The sequence below is a fragment of the Amphibalanus amphitrite genome, unplaced genomic scaffold (assembly GCF_019059575.1).
Source record: "Amphibalanus amphitrite isolate SeventyFive unplaced genomic scaffold, NRLGWU_Aamphi_draft 000240F_arrow, whole genome shotgun sequence".
NCBI lineage: Eukaryota > Metazoa > Arthropoda > Thecostraca > Balanomorpha > Balanidae > Amphibalanus > Amphibalanus amphitrite.
In genome coordinates this window covers 246,481-264,143 of record NW_024881735.1, presented here as the reverse complement: position 1 = coordinate 264,143, position 17,663 = coordinate 246,481, and the positions used below count along the sequence as shown (strand labels likewise).

General features: G+C 49.8%; 1 protein-coding gene across 1 annotated transcript in view; it reads left to right on the top strand.

The window, feature by feature from the left end:
• The window catches only part of LOC122386093 (transforming growth factor beta receptor type 3-like), a 109,973-nt gene that overhangs the window by 59,335 nt on the left and 32,975 nt on the right, over positions 1 to 17,663 (top strand). The window contains exons 7-9 of the mRNA XM_043374916.1: positions 3,427 to 3,553; positions 13,505 to 13,591; positions 14,533 to 14,560. Coding sequence (XP_043230851.1) covers positions 3,427 to 3,553; positions 13,505 to 13,591; positions 14,533 to 14,560 — 242 coding nt within the window. The remainder of the gene's footprint in view (positions 1 to 3,426; positions 3,554 to 13,504; positions 13,592 to 14,532; positions 14,561 to 17,663) is intronic.

The following is a 17,663-nucleotide window of genomic DNA, read 5'->3' as shown; positions in this document are numbered from 1 at the left end:
TGCCGCGCCTGGAGGCGGTATACGCGCACAGTGCACACGGCCGGTCGGCGGCTGACCTCGCGCCGTGCTGCGCTCCATTGCTTGGCTAGGGACTGCGGAACTCCGCCGGCAGGGGGTACTCTGCTGGTCGGGACGGCGACTATGCACTTATGCTGCACGGAGAGCATGACATCCTTTTGAATGAGACTCAGAAAGCCAGGGAAAGAGCTTCGCGCTCCAGGGACAGTACTCGCTCGCCTCATTGAGCCGCGTTTACCTCGTGACAAGAAGATCTGAGAGTTGCGCACAACAGTCTCTTTGTTGAACAGCTCTACAGTTCGGTGTGTGTCAGCTTGCTTATTCAGGCAGTCAGTGACAGCGGCTTCTTGCACGCAAAACGTGGTGGAAATTGCTACGGAATGCCTATTTATTGCCAAGGTGAAGCCATGGCTGGGTACGCCAATGGGATTCCCATTGATCCTTGCTTTTAAGAGTACTGCGTCAAGCGCCTGTATTTTCTTCCGGGAGTTGCCACCCTCCATCGTTCGACGCCCAATTGATCTCGTTTGTCACATTGCGCTTCTTCTGTGATGAATGTTCTTGGCTGCGTGGTTCGCAGCTGGTTCCACTTATTTTACCGCTTACAACCGTGAATTGAGGCACGTTGCAGACAGCAGCATGGAGCTTCGTAACGGGCCAGGCAGTCGGTATCGGACGTCGTAACGGGTAGTTTGTGGTTACATTTAGCCCCCGATCACGACCAGGAATAGATCATTTGAAACAAATGAGCAGCTTGATTGGTGAACGGAAAAGCAATGAGCAGGCTCATTCATCAACCAGTCTGCCGTCTTCAGTCTTCAGTAAGCATGTCAGCCAACTCGTTTTTCAGTCCACCTGCCAGTCCAGTAGGTATGTCCATTGTCCAAAGTCCATGTCAATCCGTCCTTTCACCAGTCCGCTCGCCAGTCCGCTCACCAGTCCGCATAGTCGTCGGCCGGTCATTTCGTCCGGCCACACAGCAGCGATGACTGCCACTCTAGTTACCAGTTAAGTTACGTGGAGTGCATTCGAATTAGGCTGGCCACTGGCGGCCGGTTAGTAACGACTCCGAGTCACGGATCCCGAGCGGCCAGCGGGCCCGCGACTATACCGGCGCGCCGCTGCGACCACGGCCGGCATGTGCGGCGCGGGACTTCACAGCGTAGGTGGTGCGAGTGGTGCGGAGAAGATTGTGTTTCGATAGACAAAGCAGCGCCACAGCCTTGTTGGTGTCCAAGAAGGGATGGCGACTTGGCGGAGATGGTGAGGATTGATAGTTGTTTCTCACGTATGAAAACGATGCGATAGTAATTCGTGACTGTAATTTGTTCATTTGTAGCATTCTGGCTCAGCCGCTAGCAGGACACAACAAAGAAGCGCCAGCTTGTCATTGTTTCCAGGTAACACCGTGGCTTTTGAGAACATCCGAGAGATAAAGGCCCACAAACACGGCCGACGACTACTCAAAGCCCAGTGATCTGTCGGCTCTGGGACAGCTTTAGGCCGCTCCAGGACGATGTAAAGGACTGGCCGCCCCCTCCTCAGGTTTTCTGGGTACCCGGCGGTGGTGAGTCGGTGTTTCTGGTGCATGCGACACCGCAGAACCGCCTCACACCTGACGCCAGCTGGCCTTGAGGCGCGGCAGAAATATCCCACATCAGCCCACTTTGGGGGATTAGTTGGGCAGGTCGGCGAAGCTCACCGGCGGGGGCGCGGTAACAGATCAGGCGACATGTGTCCGCTTCTGGGAGATCGGCGCCACTGCGGCTTCACAAAGGTGACTTTGAAGGCGGCTAAACCAGCGCTCAACTGCCACGAAACCCTGCAGCAACCGGCGTCGGCTTCAACTGCTTCCATGAAAGACGCACTTGAAAGCTAGGGCGGATCGAGCCGTGCGTTTTTGTTCTTATAGCACTTACAGCTGATAAAATACTGCACCTATCAATAAGTGTTGTGCCCGTCGTGGGGATCGACTGAAGAAGGCGAGTCAAGCAGTTATGATGCAACCAAGCTACTGGGCCCAAGGGACTGCCATGTTCCACCAGGTCAATGAGACACTTAACCCACATGTACAATTTATGTCAGTTCGTGTGTGATGACCAACTCTGGGTAGTTTAGACCTTACCACAGCATCCCCCTGAACAGTTGAGCCCGTGCCTTAGGCTCTGCCGGCTGCTGACGCTCGGAGTCGGAGAGCCGCATACCTGACTGCATTCCTGCGCCTTCCGCAGCCAGCTCATTACACTCTGGTCTGCAGAGTGGTCCGTCCGGTCGCGCTCACCGCCGCGCCGTCCGGTGTGTGACCCTCTGTCGGCTGACCGTGCTGTCTCGGTCTGTCGCGAGGGCCACGGCGACCCCCAACTGGGGAGATGGGCCCGCCAGTTCGGAGCTGTTGCAGATGTCCCAGCTCCCCGGCTCTCCGGACTGGCCGTCGGCACTGTCAAAGCGGCCGCGCGGCCCGCGGGCGCCGGTGAAGCGTTTAACTGCCGTCAGAACGGCGCGGCGGCATGCGAGCTGCCGTCCGGCCGGCGGCGGCGGCGCTAACGGGCCGGTCCGGTCCGGTTCGGCTGGCCCTCTGCAGCGACTCGTATCTCGCCCACACCCGGCGGCCTCCGAGCGTCGGCCGCGGCACGCGTCGCAGGACCCGGCGCGACGGTCGACGGTCGACGGTCGACGGTTGTCGGTCGGTCGGCGGTCGGCGGTCGGCGGTCGGCGGCCCGGCCCGGCCGCGGGGTGGTCCGCCGCCCGGCAGGTCTCCGGGTGGCCGCCGAATGGCTCGCATGGGACGTCTTGTGGTCACACCTCGGTGAGAGTTTGCGGTCACTGTGCACCGCAGGAGATATTTCACTTCAGTGGACCGGCCGATTAACACATCATCCACGCTGCAGGCATACAGCCCCGGAGGAGGACGAGTCCTGAGAGGCGCCGTCCCATGGAGGAACCGTACGGGCCCGCACGGGTCAGTTTGGTGCAATACAAGATGCAACAAATATAGCCTGTCAAATCGGGGTTTAGGCTTATTTCCAGTTACTAGAAATCCAGTCAATTTGTAATGTCAGCTCCTGACATGTTATTACTTGGTGAGAAACGTGAACTTTGCTCCGACCTTTGAAGTGTGACCTGCAGTTCAAGCCATTGCCAATTACAGCCTGTCATCTGTACCTACGCCTTGACCGGGACCTGCCTCATGGGACTGTGATTGATGATTGTGGTTTTTCTGTGTTAGGAAGCCAGAGCTATGTGCTATTTGTTTTCCGTGACTTTGACAGGTGACCTATAATTGTTACCGCCAAACGAGGATGTGTCAGTTGCAAATTGCAATAGCTGAGACCTGGCCATGAACTGCTGACCTCTGATGTGTATCGTTTGACCCGTGACCTGAGACCGGTGACCGGTGTCTGCCGGCAGACCCCGAGTGGCCGGAGCAGTGCGACCCAGACCACCTCCGACCGAGTCCCGGCCTGTCCGCCTACCTGCGGCAGCCGGTCAGCCTGGACGGCTGCTACCACCGCCACCTGGCCGGACTCGGGTCAAGGTCAGTAGCTCTAACCGCCACCTGGGGGTCAAGGTCGGTCCCCTACCACCACCTGGCCGGACTCGGGTCAAGGTCAGTATCCCTATCGCCACCTGGGGATCAAGGTCAGCCCCCTTGCCACTGTCTGGAGGTCAAGGTCAGTCCCGTTACCATCACTCAATGGTCCAGGTCAGTCCCTTACCGTCACCTAGAGGTCAAGGTCAGTTCCCTGACGGCAACTTGTTGTCAAGGGTAGTGCATCTACCGCTTCTTCCCAGTTCGGTTGCGCAAAAATATGCCTCCGTCTATGTAAATAAAGAGGTCTATCAGAGCAGCTTTTTTGGCTTTCGGCCACAGCTGATTGTTGTTGGGAATTGCAACGTTGATTAGTAACATGCTAGTGCGCTCATTTTCAGGGATAACGTCAAACGTGATTAAAAAAAAATGCGTTGTTGGGAGCCGTGTCTTGCTAAATTGGAAAAGAATGGCCTCGCACGCACCGATTTGTGTAGGGGAGAGTGGGGTAATTTGGCCGCTTTTTTTAGAAAACGATGTAACTAAAAATCGACAACACATTTCTGCATTTTCTCAACGCGGACAGGTGTGGCATACATTTTACTTTCTTGGACAGTAAACTTGAAATGATTGAGTAACTACTTATATTGAAATTGTGGCGGATTACAAAGGTCTGCAAAGCGGCCAAATTGCCCCACTAGCAGGGTTATTTGGCCGGGGGTGTGGGGCAATTTGGCCGGTGGTTTGAGGCCATTATTTTTGTTATAGGCGAGTCAGCTTCACATTCAGCAATGACGCGTGTCCTACGACGCATTTGAAGCATTTTGGAGGTTGACTCAGCCGTCACAGGGGTCGAAAATAGTCAAAATAGCGGCTCTAGATGCGATGACAGTTTTTTACGAATAACTTTTGAAGTAATCAAGTTAGGCCAAAACTAAAAACACCATCGTAATTCTCTCGTCATTCCGCATCGAAACATGTATGTGTTGACCTCGAAAGGTCAAGGTCAAGGTCAAGGTCAAGGTTGGCTTCAGGTCTCGTTACTTCAGGTCGCTTGACCTCAAGGTTACGTGAGTTCAAGGTCATCATGTATATCATTCGATGCGCCTTGACGAGCTGAACACAATGAGACCATTTGCGCGGTTGTATCTTTTTTCTGTAAGTATTTATTAGCAAAAAAGCGTTAGGTAACCTTTGATGACGTCACATGCCCTTACAGCTGTCCAATAGGAAATATGGCATCAAGGTAGTCAAAGTTGGTCATGAATTATGTCCTTTATGGTATAATTGACCATGACAACTCGGCCGTCCCAGCATAGTGACTCTGAGCGCACCGGCCAAGTTACCCCGCTAGTCCCGGCCAAATAACCCCACATTGCCATTCTGAAATTTTTTGTCTATAAAGTCGTCATGGCTGTACAGAACTAGATGAAATTGCTCTTGGAGCCGCTGAACACCCTCAAAAATGGCGCTATAATGTTTTAATTCGTTTACAGCCCAAATACTACATGTTATACAAATTTTTAAACGGAAGTAAAAGTTACCATTTTGTAACGTAATTCACCTTTTATCAATTTTGAATAAAACTAAGAGGGGGAAAGTTTTGATATTTGTTCTCGAGTTAATTCTGCCGATGACAAATGAATAGAGACCTAAGTTATTTCATTCACTTTTATCAGCTTTCGTACAGGTGGGGGCGGCCAATTTACACCACCGGCCAAATTACCCCACTCTCCCCTACTCTGCGTCTGCTGGGCTTTGATTTAGTGCTGATATCGGTTTATTTGCTATCATGCATAGTGTTATGCTGAAGGAAACATAGTTTATCCTGATCCACTGAAGAAATCAGTATCACACTTGTGAAATAAGAGCAATATACCGATCATTAACGTCTCAACAAACCAGCCTAATTATGAAAATACCGCGATTCGCAGTGTTGCTAGGGACAGTTATAACCGAAAGTTTGTTGTCAATAGTTAAAACACTATTCGTTAGAATGGTGTTTTTCTATTGAACAACAACTCTGAGTTCCCTGACAATTTGGCAAAAGCTGCCTGAGATCAGTAGTCACACTCAGCTGGGCAGCACAACGCCCAGCCCAGCGGTAAAGTAGGGGAGAGTGGGGTAATTTGGCCGGTGGTGTAAATTGGCCGCCCCCACCTGTACGATGTCTAATAAAAGTGAGTGAAATAACTCTAGTCCCTATTCATTTGTCATGGGTAGAAATAACTGGAGGACAAATGTCAAAACTTTGCCCCTCTTAGTTTTATTCAAAATTAATAAAACGTTAATTTCATTAGAAAATGGTAACTTTTACTTCTGTTTACCAAGTTGTATAACATGCAGTATTTGGGCTAAAAACGAATTCAGACATTATAGCGCCATTCTTGGGGGTGTTCAGCGGTTACAAGAGCAATTTCATTTAATTCCATATAGCCGTGATGACTTTATACACAAAAATTTTCAGAATGGCAATATGGGGTAATTTGGCCGGGACTAGCGGGGCAACTTGGCCGGTGCGCTCATGGTCACTATGCTGGGACGGCCGAGTTTTCATGGTCAATTGTACCATAAATGACATAATTCATGACCAACTTTGACTACTTTGATGCCTTACTTCCGATTGGTCAACTGTAAGAGCATGTGACGTCATCAAAGGTTACCAAACTTTTTTTGCTAATAAATCCTTACATGAAAATGGTACAGCCGCACAAATGGTCTCATTCTGTTCAGCTCGCCAAGGCGCATCGAATGATATGCATGGTGACCTTGAAATCACGTGACCTTGAGGTCAAGCGACCTGAGGTAGAGCCGCTAATTTGGCTATTTTGACCCCTGTGACCCCATGAGTCAACCTCCAAAACGTGATAAATGCGTCATAGGACACACGTCATTGCTGAATCTGAAGCTGACTCGCAATATAACAGAAAATCCTGACCGCAAACTAACACCGGCCCAATTGCCCCACACCCCCGGCCAAATAACCCTGCTAGTGGGGCAATTTGGCCGCCTTGCAGACCTTTGTAATACGTCACAATTTCAATATAAGTAATTACTCTATCATTTCAAGTTCACTGTCCAGTAAAGTAAAATGAATGGGACACCTGCCAACGTTGAGAAAATGCAGAAATGTGTCGTCAATTTTAAGTTACATCGTTTTCTAAAAAAAGCGGCCAAATTACCCCACTCTCCCCTACCTACCGATGAACGATGACCCGTCGGTATACGTCCTCTCAGTCGGCTCTGCCAAGAGTGCTAGTAAAATCTAAATTATAAATAATGCTCGTTCTGAGGGAAATGATATTGCGCTTCAGCTTTTGCTTTCGTGTATGTATACCTAAGCGAGCTGAATTATGTATCGCATAATGTAGCATCCTGGCGCCATGTTAACCCGGCCGGGCCCGGGGGGTAATCCCAACCACCGCAGCCCGGGGGGGGGCGTTTTTCGCCCCCCCCCTGTCTAACTCCGTGAATAAGGGAGCTACGGGAACAAAAGCGGTACCAAACGAAAGGTCCTTACGAGACGATTCTAAAGCACCTAACATTTTTGACCTCAGGTCAATTTTCAAGGTCAGAGGTCAAGGTCAAAGGCAAAAACCGGCACATGTGTAGTGATCTCAAAGTAAGCCTCCTAGAGGACGGCAGGCTGCATCAAACCGGCAAAATTGGGTGTCAAACGAAAGAAGAGAATCTGATGACTCCGAAAATGTGCTTGAAGTTAAAGGTCAAGGTCAAGGTCACGCTCAAAATTGACCTCAAACTTGGCACTTTTTCGCACATCTTGCGTGCTAGCTTCCAACATGTTTTGAAATGTTTTGAGGCTTATCAGTTCCCTATTTGTGGTTCATCTTACGATACAAGGCTGCTCAAAGGTCAAGGTCACAGAAGAGTATCCCTGCTAGAGGCTATTTCACTGATTCAAGCTAGTAATAATAAATAAGACAATTTTGCCGTCCAGAAGCTCTAAATGAAGGCTTAGAGGAAAATAGATGCCAGATTCGTGATCAGCGGGTACAAATCCATCAGAAATGACCTCTCATGTGTCAAGGTCAACCAGAGGTCATTCGAGGTCACATGAGGTCAACATAAAACTTGACCTTTTCCGAACAAAATATATATCATTCGACGCGGCTTGACAAGGCGAATGCGATGGTACCATTGCCGTAGCTCTAGGACCTTTTTTGGCAAAGTTATTTGCAAAAAACTAAAATCACATTTCGGGGTCGTTGACCTGACCTCTGACCTCAGGTCATCAAAACTATTTTTCTATTTTTCTCTAGGTCAAACGCTACACAACCGTGCTCGTAATTTGTCTTTATCTCTAAAACTCTATTTTTAGCAGCTATTTGAAGTTTGCGCCTGTGACGCCGAAGTTTGCCGTGCAGGGGTCTAGAAAAATGGACCTTGTGACGTCATCAATGGGACTAGGTCCAAATTTTTTACTTCAGAAGATGTCAAATTGATGGGAGAAAAGGTACTGAAAGTTTCGCTTTCCTATCTCTAAGCGTTCGGGAGCTATCGCAAATATTCGCCAGGGGGGGCGAAAAACGCCCCCCCCCCGGGCCCGCGAGGGTTAATGGAGGCTGCACTACTTACAGTTTATCACCAGTTGGCAATTGGCTATAGGCACTGGACCACAAATTGACGCTTTCTGAAGTCAGTGATGTCATTCAAATCAGGGAGTGTTCCACTGCGCAGTTGAGTTCGTTACGCCATCAGCTGACCGTTAAGCCCATGCCTGAGTGAGCTCACCCACTGTTAGTGATTGATGGCAGAGCGGCAATATGACGCATATCCCGCGCTACTGATGATACTTCAATGTTGAGTGACGGCTCATAAAACGTTACTAGGCCAGCTAGCGATGCCAGCCTACAAGACCTGTGCCCATGCGAAATCTCACTGTGAGGAGAAATCTGTATTCTCGTTTCTTTTCGGCATGCTTACTGTGCTCGATTGCTTGAATACGGCGAATGAAATTGAACTGCTATTCACAAATAAGTTTTATGAGTGAGCAACAGATAGTACCAGGAAAAACAGTAGCATTTTGTATGGTAGATCGTGACACGGAAACAAAGCCAGTCCCTTTTATACGTTAACTCTCGCCCGCACATGCCATTTTCCCATCCTAGAACGCACATAGGGGGGGGGGGGGGGGGTTGCCACCCCCCGCGTCAATTCGTTCCTATTGGAGATAGAGCTTCGCGGCAAAGACCAAAAAGATTCTTTGGGAAGAGACGAATCCAATGATACCCAGTTTTACCTTCTCAGGTCAGTCATTGACCTTCCAGGTCAGGTCAAACTAAAAAATGTTGCTGTTTTGGGTCACCCAAGGACAGGGCTGCGGAGTCGGAGTCGGAGTCGGAGTCGGAGTCGGTCGGAGTCGACAGTTGTGACCGGAGTCGGAGTCGGAGTCGGAGTCGATTTTAGAAACCCGAGACGGAGTCGGAGTCGGAGTCACCGAAAATCTGTCGACTCCGCAGCCCTGCTAGGTCTGCGGAGTCGGAGTCGGGAGTTGGAGTCGGTCGGAGTCGACAATTCTGCCCGGAGTCGGAGTCGGAGTCGGAGCTGGTTTTTGAAAGCCGGAGTCGGAGTCGGAGTCGGAGTCGCCGAAAATCCATCGACTCCGCAGCCCTGCCCAAGGATATCAAGTGTGCTGCTTATCACATACCGATGACAATGCCGTTTTCTGGTGCCAAGCCAGCTAGAACCTCTTTGTCACACTACCCGACCAGGTTTTTGCTGCTGAGGTCATTTCAGGTCAAGTTAGGTCAAGGTCAATGATATGTGTTTGTATGTCTGTGTGTGTCTGTGTGTATGCTGATGTGTGCACCGATTGTTTATGTGTCCATATTACATGAAATCATGATCTGAGAAGCTTTTCCCAAAAATGCAGTCAAAAAACTTCACGAAAAGTAAATTCAGCTTGCCTGAAACGCAATTATTTTAGATGACCTAGGTTGACCTTGACCCTGACCTTGACCTCTGTACATCGTCGAACAACATGTTCCATGATAGGTGGGAGGCATGACTGGCAAAAAATGCCGAAATCAAGGTGTCAAAAGCTCACAAGGCCCATAGCGAGCGGGGCATTCCACGTCAAATCAAACACCGAAATCCGTCATCCCCTTCGATTTTTCTGAAAATTTGTAGACAGACTGGGCATGGTTCAAAACTGTGTTACGTATAATATTTTCAAAATTTGATAAAGTATCGTTGAGATATAGGTCATCGAATATAGCCAAAAATGCCACACATCAATTTTTTAAATGTCTATAACTCTGGTTCCTTTTCTGGTATCAAAATGATATTAACAGGGTCTTGTAGGCAATTGATAAGGCTTTGATTTTTAATTATAAAATTAAATTGAAGTGACCTTGAAATGCATTTGACCTTGAATTAAAACAGAAAAATTTAAATAGCAAAAAACACGTCACCTTCGATTCGGGTAATTTTTACATATTATGTCCGTCACAATGTTCCTAACCATCTGTGAAAAAATTGGAGTGGGCCATTCATAACTCTCGCGGCAAACGCCGTTTTCATGCATCAACATCACGCAACCACGCGTGACCTTGAAAGACAGAGTCAAGACATGCTTGCTTGTGTTCACTTTCTGAAATGAATGATTGCTGATTAGTGATATCCCAAACTCTGCGAGAATGGAAATACATAGTCATCGTAGTCAAGCATTCAAGTTCCATAGTAAAAGTGTCTCAGGCAAACGGTATTTTGCGGTGAATTTTGAGCCGTGTGGAAATGCATCATGAAGCCAAAAATTCAATGAAAACATTATCACGCAACGATATCTTCACGTCTTTTTATCTTCACTATACGAAAGAATATACATTTTTGAGTATGTATGGGGAATTTCTAGTTAATCTAATAATAAATATGGCAGTTAGAGACCTGCTAAGAGTAACATGTCGCCGGCTGAGGCGGGATCGGCCGACGCGGGAAACGCAGCAATCACAATTTTGTGTTTACACGTTCATATTTCAATTGTTTACCAACCGATTTTCAAAATTCTTACACCATAAGATTTCCTGTACATTTCTTAGTCTTCTCACAAAATTTGACGCGAATCGAACGTAATCAGCGGTAAGGAGCGCGATGTAAAGACGGAACCGTTCCGTTCCGTCCCGGCACAGTCTACAATTCAGGCGGCGGCTAGCGGTCGGCGCCGGCTGCCGAGTCGCCGCGTCGCCGCGGCGACAGGACATATTCACTTTACACCGCTATTACTAGACCAGTTGTGAACCGATTTTCTTCTTGCTGGCACGATGAGATGTGCAATTCAATTTTGGACAGGTAGCTATAATTAATTTCGCATTAATACTATGAGATATTGGCGAAAAACAGGAGGGGTGGGGCGAAATTCACTCTTCCCCCTCCACTGCGCGTGCCAACATACGTTTGCATATGTGCCATTTTCTTCAAAACTTATGAATGGCCCACTCTAATTTTTTCACAGGTTGTTAAGAATATGGTAGGCAATAAAATATATGAAAATTAGCTAAATCGAAGGTGACGTGTTTTTTGCTATTTCAATTTTTGTGCTTAAGAACAGAGTTAAGCAAATTTCAAGGTCATATATTTAAGTAGGTGCAATTCTAAACAAATGCTTAAGAAATTACCTAAACAGTAAGGTTTATTTCATTCAAATCAAACAAGTACAACCAAAGTTATGGTCGTTCAAAAATATAAAGATGCAACATTTTGTAAAAATTTGATGCCCTATATTTAGAAGACCTGTGGTCAGAATGTGCAAAAAACATCAATATAATGTTCGGGGCGACACAGGAACTCGCTCACAAATTTATAATGAAATCGCTGAGGGTAAGGTGCAAAACGGCCGATTTTTGTTCGATTTGACGTGGATTGCCCCGAGCGCAAGATGTTGAGAATTGGTCATTTGGGTCATGACATGACCTGAAAAACAAGGTCATATCTCTAAAACCAAAAACCACAGAAACTTGATATTTTCAGTGGACACCAGGAAAGGATAGAGGAGCAGCTATGCGAAAAATCAGGTTTCTAGCTCCAAAAATGTTGAGTGCAGAGCAGAAAAACTACCTGGGGAGGTGGCAACCCCCCCCCCCCCCCTGTGCGGGCGAGGGTTAAAATTTCGCGAGCCCCCTTCCGACTTCAGTCAGCGACCACTGTCAACACGAGGCCCTTCTGTTGCCACGGAGTTCAGCCTTTCCCACCTTTTGAGCAAATTCGGTCTTCATTGATCGTTAGACAGCACTTCTTCACGATGCAAATACTCGTTTCTTTGTGCACCGTCCTTCGCCAAGCATTTCGATTGGCTTCAATCATAGTGTTTTCGTTTCCAGTTGCTGTAGCTCCTCTCCTTTGATTCACACCGCATCGTCGCTCTGACCAGCCTTGTATGTAAGCAGCATTGACCTTCTGGCAGAGGTCGTTTATATGACGGTGATTGGAGCTCCGTGCGGGCCCGGGCACTGTCCGTCTCCCCTCCATCGTTCAGTGGGCACGAACCACCGTCCGCCACTCGTCCCCGAGCCCCGGGGACGGTGGCTGGCGTGCGCTGTGGGCGGCGGTGCAGCCTGCACCAACAGCGCCCCGGTTGAATTCTGCTGAACGGGCGGCGCGGAGGCGGTCAGCGTGAGCCGTGAGCCGAGTCCCGCGGCGGGCCCGCCGGCCGTGGGGAACAGATCAGCGCCACAGCGCGACGCAGCGGTCTGCCTGGTGACAGGAGCAGCCAACTTCTGAGAGACGGGGAGCAGCCCCCAGCACAGTGGTCTGCCTGGTGGCAGGAGCAGCCGGCTTCTGAGAGACCGGGAGCAGCCCCCAACGCGGCGGTCTGCCCGGTGACAGGAGCAGCCGGCTTCTGAGAGACGGGGAGCAGCCCCGGCACGGCGATCCGCCCGGTGGTAGGAGCAGCCAGCTCCTGAGGGGGGAGGGAGCAGCAGTGACCCTCACGCCACTCATGGAACTACTCTTATAGGACAGGGTCAGCCCATAGGCTGAGGGACCGGACAGGAGCTCCACGCTTGCGGTCTAGTTAGTGACGGGGATAGCCCGCCGCCGAGGCACTGGGGAGCAGCATTGACCTCAGCGCAACCCCTAGGGCATTGGCAGGGACAGCACAGAAATTTGATGGCCTCTGGTGACCTTACCTTTGGTCTGACCAAAAATTGACTTGCGTTCTTCCTTCACCATTTTCGACGCTCTTTCGAGGCCGCTCACTACGTGTCGTTTCGTGGCCCGGGAGCCATGTTTAGACACCACGCCCACGGCCCGGCGCGGATTAAGACCGTATGGGCAACATACAGAGGCGCCTTTGATTATATTTTTTTCCATGTAAATAAATGGCATGGTTGACTAGCCCGTGCTGCATTAGAGCTTCGGAAATGGTACTTACATGATGTTTTGGCCCCATGGACCTTATCGATGGGTTTACTTGGCATCCCGGAGTGGCGAACGTGAAACTACGCTTTTGAACACATTTAGCTGCTCAGTGCTTACCAGGCTTGGAAAATAATCCCTGGGTTTGTTCGTGCAGGTTAATACCGAACATTCAGGATGTAAAGTTTTTGTTTACACGAAAAGCATCGTGTGATCCAGCTTATATGCTATAGGCTGGCTTATAGACGACACGCTATGGGTGTAACTGTTGAGTGTCAACGAACCTCGCTTAACTACATTACCGCGAACTAACGTAGCCAAAGCCATCAATTTGTATGTGCATTTGCAACAACATCAATCTCAAACGTTTCTCTGTGATATTCTTCGCTTACCAGCTGATATAGGTCTGGGATAAATAATCGAAGGCTCCCTCGGCCTCGGTATAATATTTTTTCTTATTAAATTACGTGATAAAGCAACATAGTGCCGAACATTCCGCTGCAGCTAAGCTGTGACCACCTCTGATGACCTCTGGTGACCTGTGGTGACATCTGGTGACCTCTGGTGACCTCTGACTGTCCACAGAGACGTGTACGTCATTGAGGTGGCCGAGCAGGGGCGCAGTTTCGGCGACAGTGACGTCACCATCCAGCTGGCGCCCGTCAACAGCACGTGAGTCTCACCTCGCCATTTAAAAAGCATCTCAAACAAGTTTGCTTAAAACCTATCGGCATGTTCGTGGCCTTGATGTCTCCTGAATGGTGGTATTTTTCAACTACCCAGACTAGTGGAAATATTCATGGATTCTGTTATTCTTATTTTGAATGATATTTAAATATAGCTACCGGAATCTCTGAGGCCCCAGACCAGTGCCTTTAGCCGATGCCTGGACTGCGCATCCGGCGCTCTGGGCGGCTGTCGCGGCTGCTTGTTTCGAATGCAGCTGAGGCGCCGCTGATCTCTCGGACGGATAGGCCATTGTGCACCGAAGCCGAGGAATGTCCCATGCCGCCGTGCGCGACATGCCGCGAAGGCTGCGGTACCGTGTTAGAGACCGCACTGCGGTGTGCGGTGGGGCTATATTACCTCGGCGGGATGACGAAAGAACACGCCATTAATTATTGCTTCCGGTATCCGCATCAGAGGTAGGTTCCTCATTACGCTAATAATGCTCCATTATAGCCCAACTATCAATGCGTATGCAATACACACCGCCCAAGACGGTGACAGAGCCTGTGGTCACTGCGTAGAACCCCGACGGTCGGGGGTCTGTGTCGGGAGGACGCCGGTGTACCGTGGGAGCCTCTCCTCCACAGCCGTTTACTCGGTCCATCGACTGTGCCCGCAGTGGCCCTGAACCCTCAGGAGTCCGCAGCCCTGCCGATACCGGTGGCGGCGCGCGTGGGCGGAGGTAGCCCGTCTTCTGATGTAACGCCGATGACCTCCCTATACGCTCCTCGCGCCCGCAACGGTCATCTAAATGTGTGAGATCGGTCCGTTATACTGTGCGAAAAGGCCACGATTTGGGAGCCTCTGAAGCAGCAGCAAGGAAGGTCATAGCTGACTTTTGGCGAACGGTTTCAGCGGCTAACAAAGTTTTATTTGTGTTTCAGGCAGAAGATTTCAGCCAACATCACGCTGGTAAGTAAACCCAGGGCTTCAATTGAAAATATGGCCGATCAAGGGAGAGGGGTCACTGAAACCAAACAATCTAAAAATGCAACGTTGCAGGCATGCAGCCCAGTAGAGCTATCTTGATTGGCCGCTGTTAGCCCACTTTGAGTCGGTGAAGAAATCGGGCGTATTTTCTCCTGTCGTGTTGCAATATGGAGGAGAAAGGTGGGGCCGGCGGTCCCCTCCTAAAATAGCCACCGTCCGGCAATGAAAATAACTCCAAGGTCCTTGGCAGAGTTGACATAGTCAGGCACCGTGAGTAAGCGCCGTCATTAAAGCTAAATATCAATATAAAACATGGCGGTCGCCGGGCGCGACACGTTTCTATGCGCGTCATCTCGGCGGCGCGGGCGGCGGCAGTCACCTGGCTCGGTGCCAGCAGCGCGGCCGGTGACCGTCGCTCGGCCCGGCCCAGGTCGTGCCGCCGCTGCGTGGACGACAGAGCCGCCCCAGAGCCGCCCGGCCGACCGACCGCACACGGGCGCGGAGAGCGAGTGAGGAGAGAGCGGGCGGCAAGCGCCGTGGTCCAGCGGCAGAGACGTCACCATGGCATCGGTGGAACGACCCTCTGCCGCCGTCCTGATGCCGTTTCCACCGGTAGCACGGCTAGGACCCAGCAGTTATCCCGTGGATGGTTACGACGGGTTTTACTGGACTTTCGGCTGCGCATTGAACACGCAATTGAAAACGCGTCTCTTTGCGACCTGTGTCAGAAATGGAAGGACGCAACCTAGCCATGCTCCTTTTGCTCTTGGGATTTAAAGTGTGCGAGCGTGAATGGATCTGGCCTTTGACTTTTTAAAATGGAGGCAGCTGGTTGCTTTTATACAACCAGCTGGTATGTTCCGTATATCTTTTCAAACGGCTTTGATGAAAACGTGGGTATCACCTTTAAATATTTTCTACTTCGGTAGACACCTACTGCATGGACGCTCGTTTACCTACTCATTCATTTCCAGAAAATAATATGATGCATATTCCAATTCAATGTACGTACCGGATTGCATATAAGGGAGCACATGTTTTAGGTTGCTTAGCAGCGGCATCTAGTTCTCAAGTATCACGGCGGACATTTCCCAAGTTCTTTATGTCATGAGCCTGATGAGAATATCCCATGACGTCAGAGCTGATATATAATTTTATACTGGACGATGACGCTGGACTCGGCTTAATAAAGTGGCAGTTCCAGCTGAGCTAAACCCCGCAGATTATTTATCCGACGGTATCAGGCCGGGCGAACTGATTTATTGCACGGTGGCAGCCGGTGCGCCTGCCAAACTATTTCTCTGCGACGCCCGGAATGCGGGGGATGCGAACGGCCGGGTATTTCTGGAGTGGCCACAATGGACTCGGCGGCACCCAGTCCCGGTCGGTGCTAAAACAGACCCCCGGGGCTGACTCACGGTCACAAATAGTTGATGGCGCAGGACGGCCGGCGCGGCGCGGCCCGGGCGAGCGCGCCGCATTGGCCGCGCCGCCCCCGCCTCTTGGCCCGGCCGGCCGGCGTTTGATGCCACTCGGCGACGGCAGGGTCAAAGGCGGCCCCGGTCGCGCCGCTGAAGATGTATTGATGGGGATGTGGCATTCCAGTACCAGCAACTGAGTCAACGAGCGCTCATGCCCGGATGTAAGGAAGAAACGTAATGGCCGCAAACAAAAATCATGCGGGCCAAATCTTCGGATATACAGTTACCTCGAATTTAAGTCCTATTGATGTCCATTATAGGTATAAATATATAAGTCACAAACAATTGTCATCCAGCTGTATAAATGATTTTTCCTCTCCAATAATTATCCGCATTTTAATATTGTTTATAGCTGTCCATCCGAAATCCGCTCGTACCGGAATTAATTGTGACATGACGATATGCAGAATATCCCGATTTATTTCTGCATCCCGCGTGTGTTCAAGTATAAGGGTGACATCTATAGAAGCAGCTGTCACCTGTCACACGGTACCTTACCTCGTGCCTGGCTGGCATTGCAATCTACTGTCCTTCCTTACTTGGCGCCAGTGCTGCATCAAAGTAGGTATAAACAATATCGACGATTGTGTGACTTCGTGTGCTACCTCGTTGTCTCTTCCAAACAAAATTCGTAGTTGCTATTTTGACGATCGTGGAATTCCAAAGGCTTAGTTCCGATTGGCTCTTAACTCCCTTGTGTCAACACAACATCTCCGTGGTGCATTTGTCGTGGATGCCACGGCGATTTAGAAAGGCGGTTTATTTTTCTATCCGCTGCTGACGACCCACCGACGGAAGCCTAGCGAGGTGAATAAACACAAACGACGTGCCGGCTGGACAGCGCTGGACTTGGAGCCTCTGAGTGACGTCATCACACGCCATCTGACGTCAGAGCTCCCACCTGACCGGATATGTGAATGGCCACCTGACGAAATGGAGCGCTTCTTCGCCCGGCGTCGGCGCTTTGGGGCGGCACCATTGAACTTTGGGGCAAACGTGGACGGCGCAACGCCCATATACGATTAAGGATAGTGTGCTGGTTGATGCAACCCTGTCCATTCGCGAAGCACGCTCGTGCTTATGCTGATCAGCGATAGGCTTTCCAAGTGAAATGCGTTCGCGCCGCCGTAAGTCACACCGTCATCATTCTCAGGGTCATTAGAAAAGTGTTATCCTGTGGAGAGTAAGTGCCTACCTATAGTCTGGTAAGATATTATGCTGACCGATCCTGGCCGTTTGGCGCAAAAAGGGCAAAAAAAATATGGAAAGAATGGAAAATCAGGAAAATAAATTACCAAGGCAAGCACTGTTGTTTTATATCGGGACAACGTGTCTGAATGAGGAAGGCGTTGATGAAAAACATTATTGTTCAAATATAAAAATAGTTTAGACCATGTTGGATCAATGTATGCAGATATTAATTCACCACTTTGTAGGTATTGTACCGCTTATGCTCGCTTTTTGTCGGTGGTTAGGTACGTGAGCACCGGGCAAATCATCAACTTGAATATACTCGTTAAATATTTATGAGAAGTGCATACATTGAGATAATTTATCTTAAGGAACTTTTTAATTTTATTGAAGTTCACGGTTAGCCGTGCCTG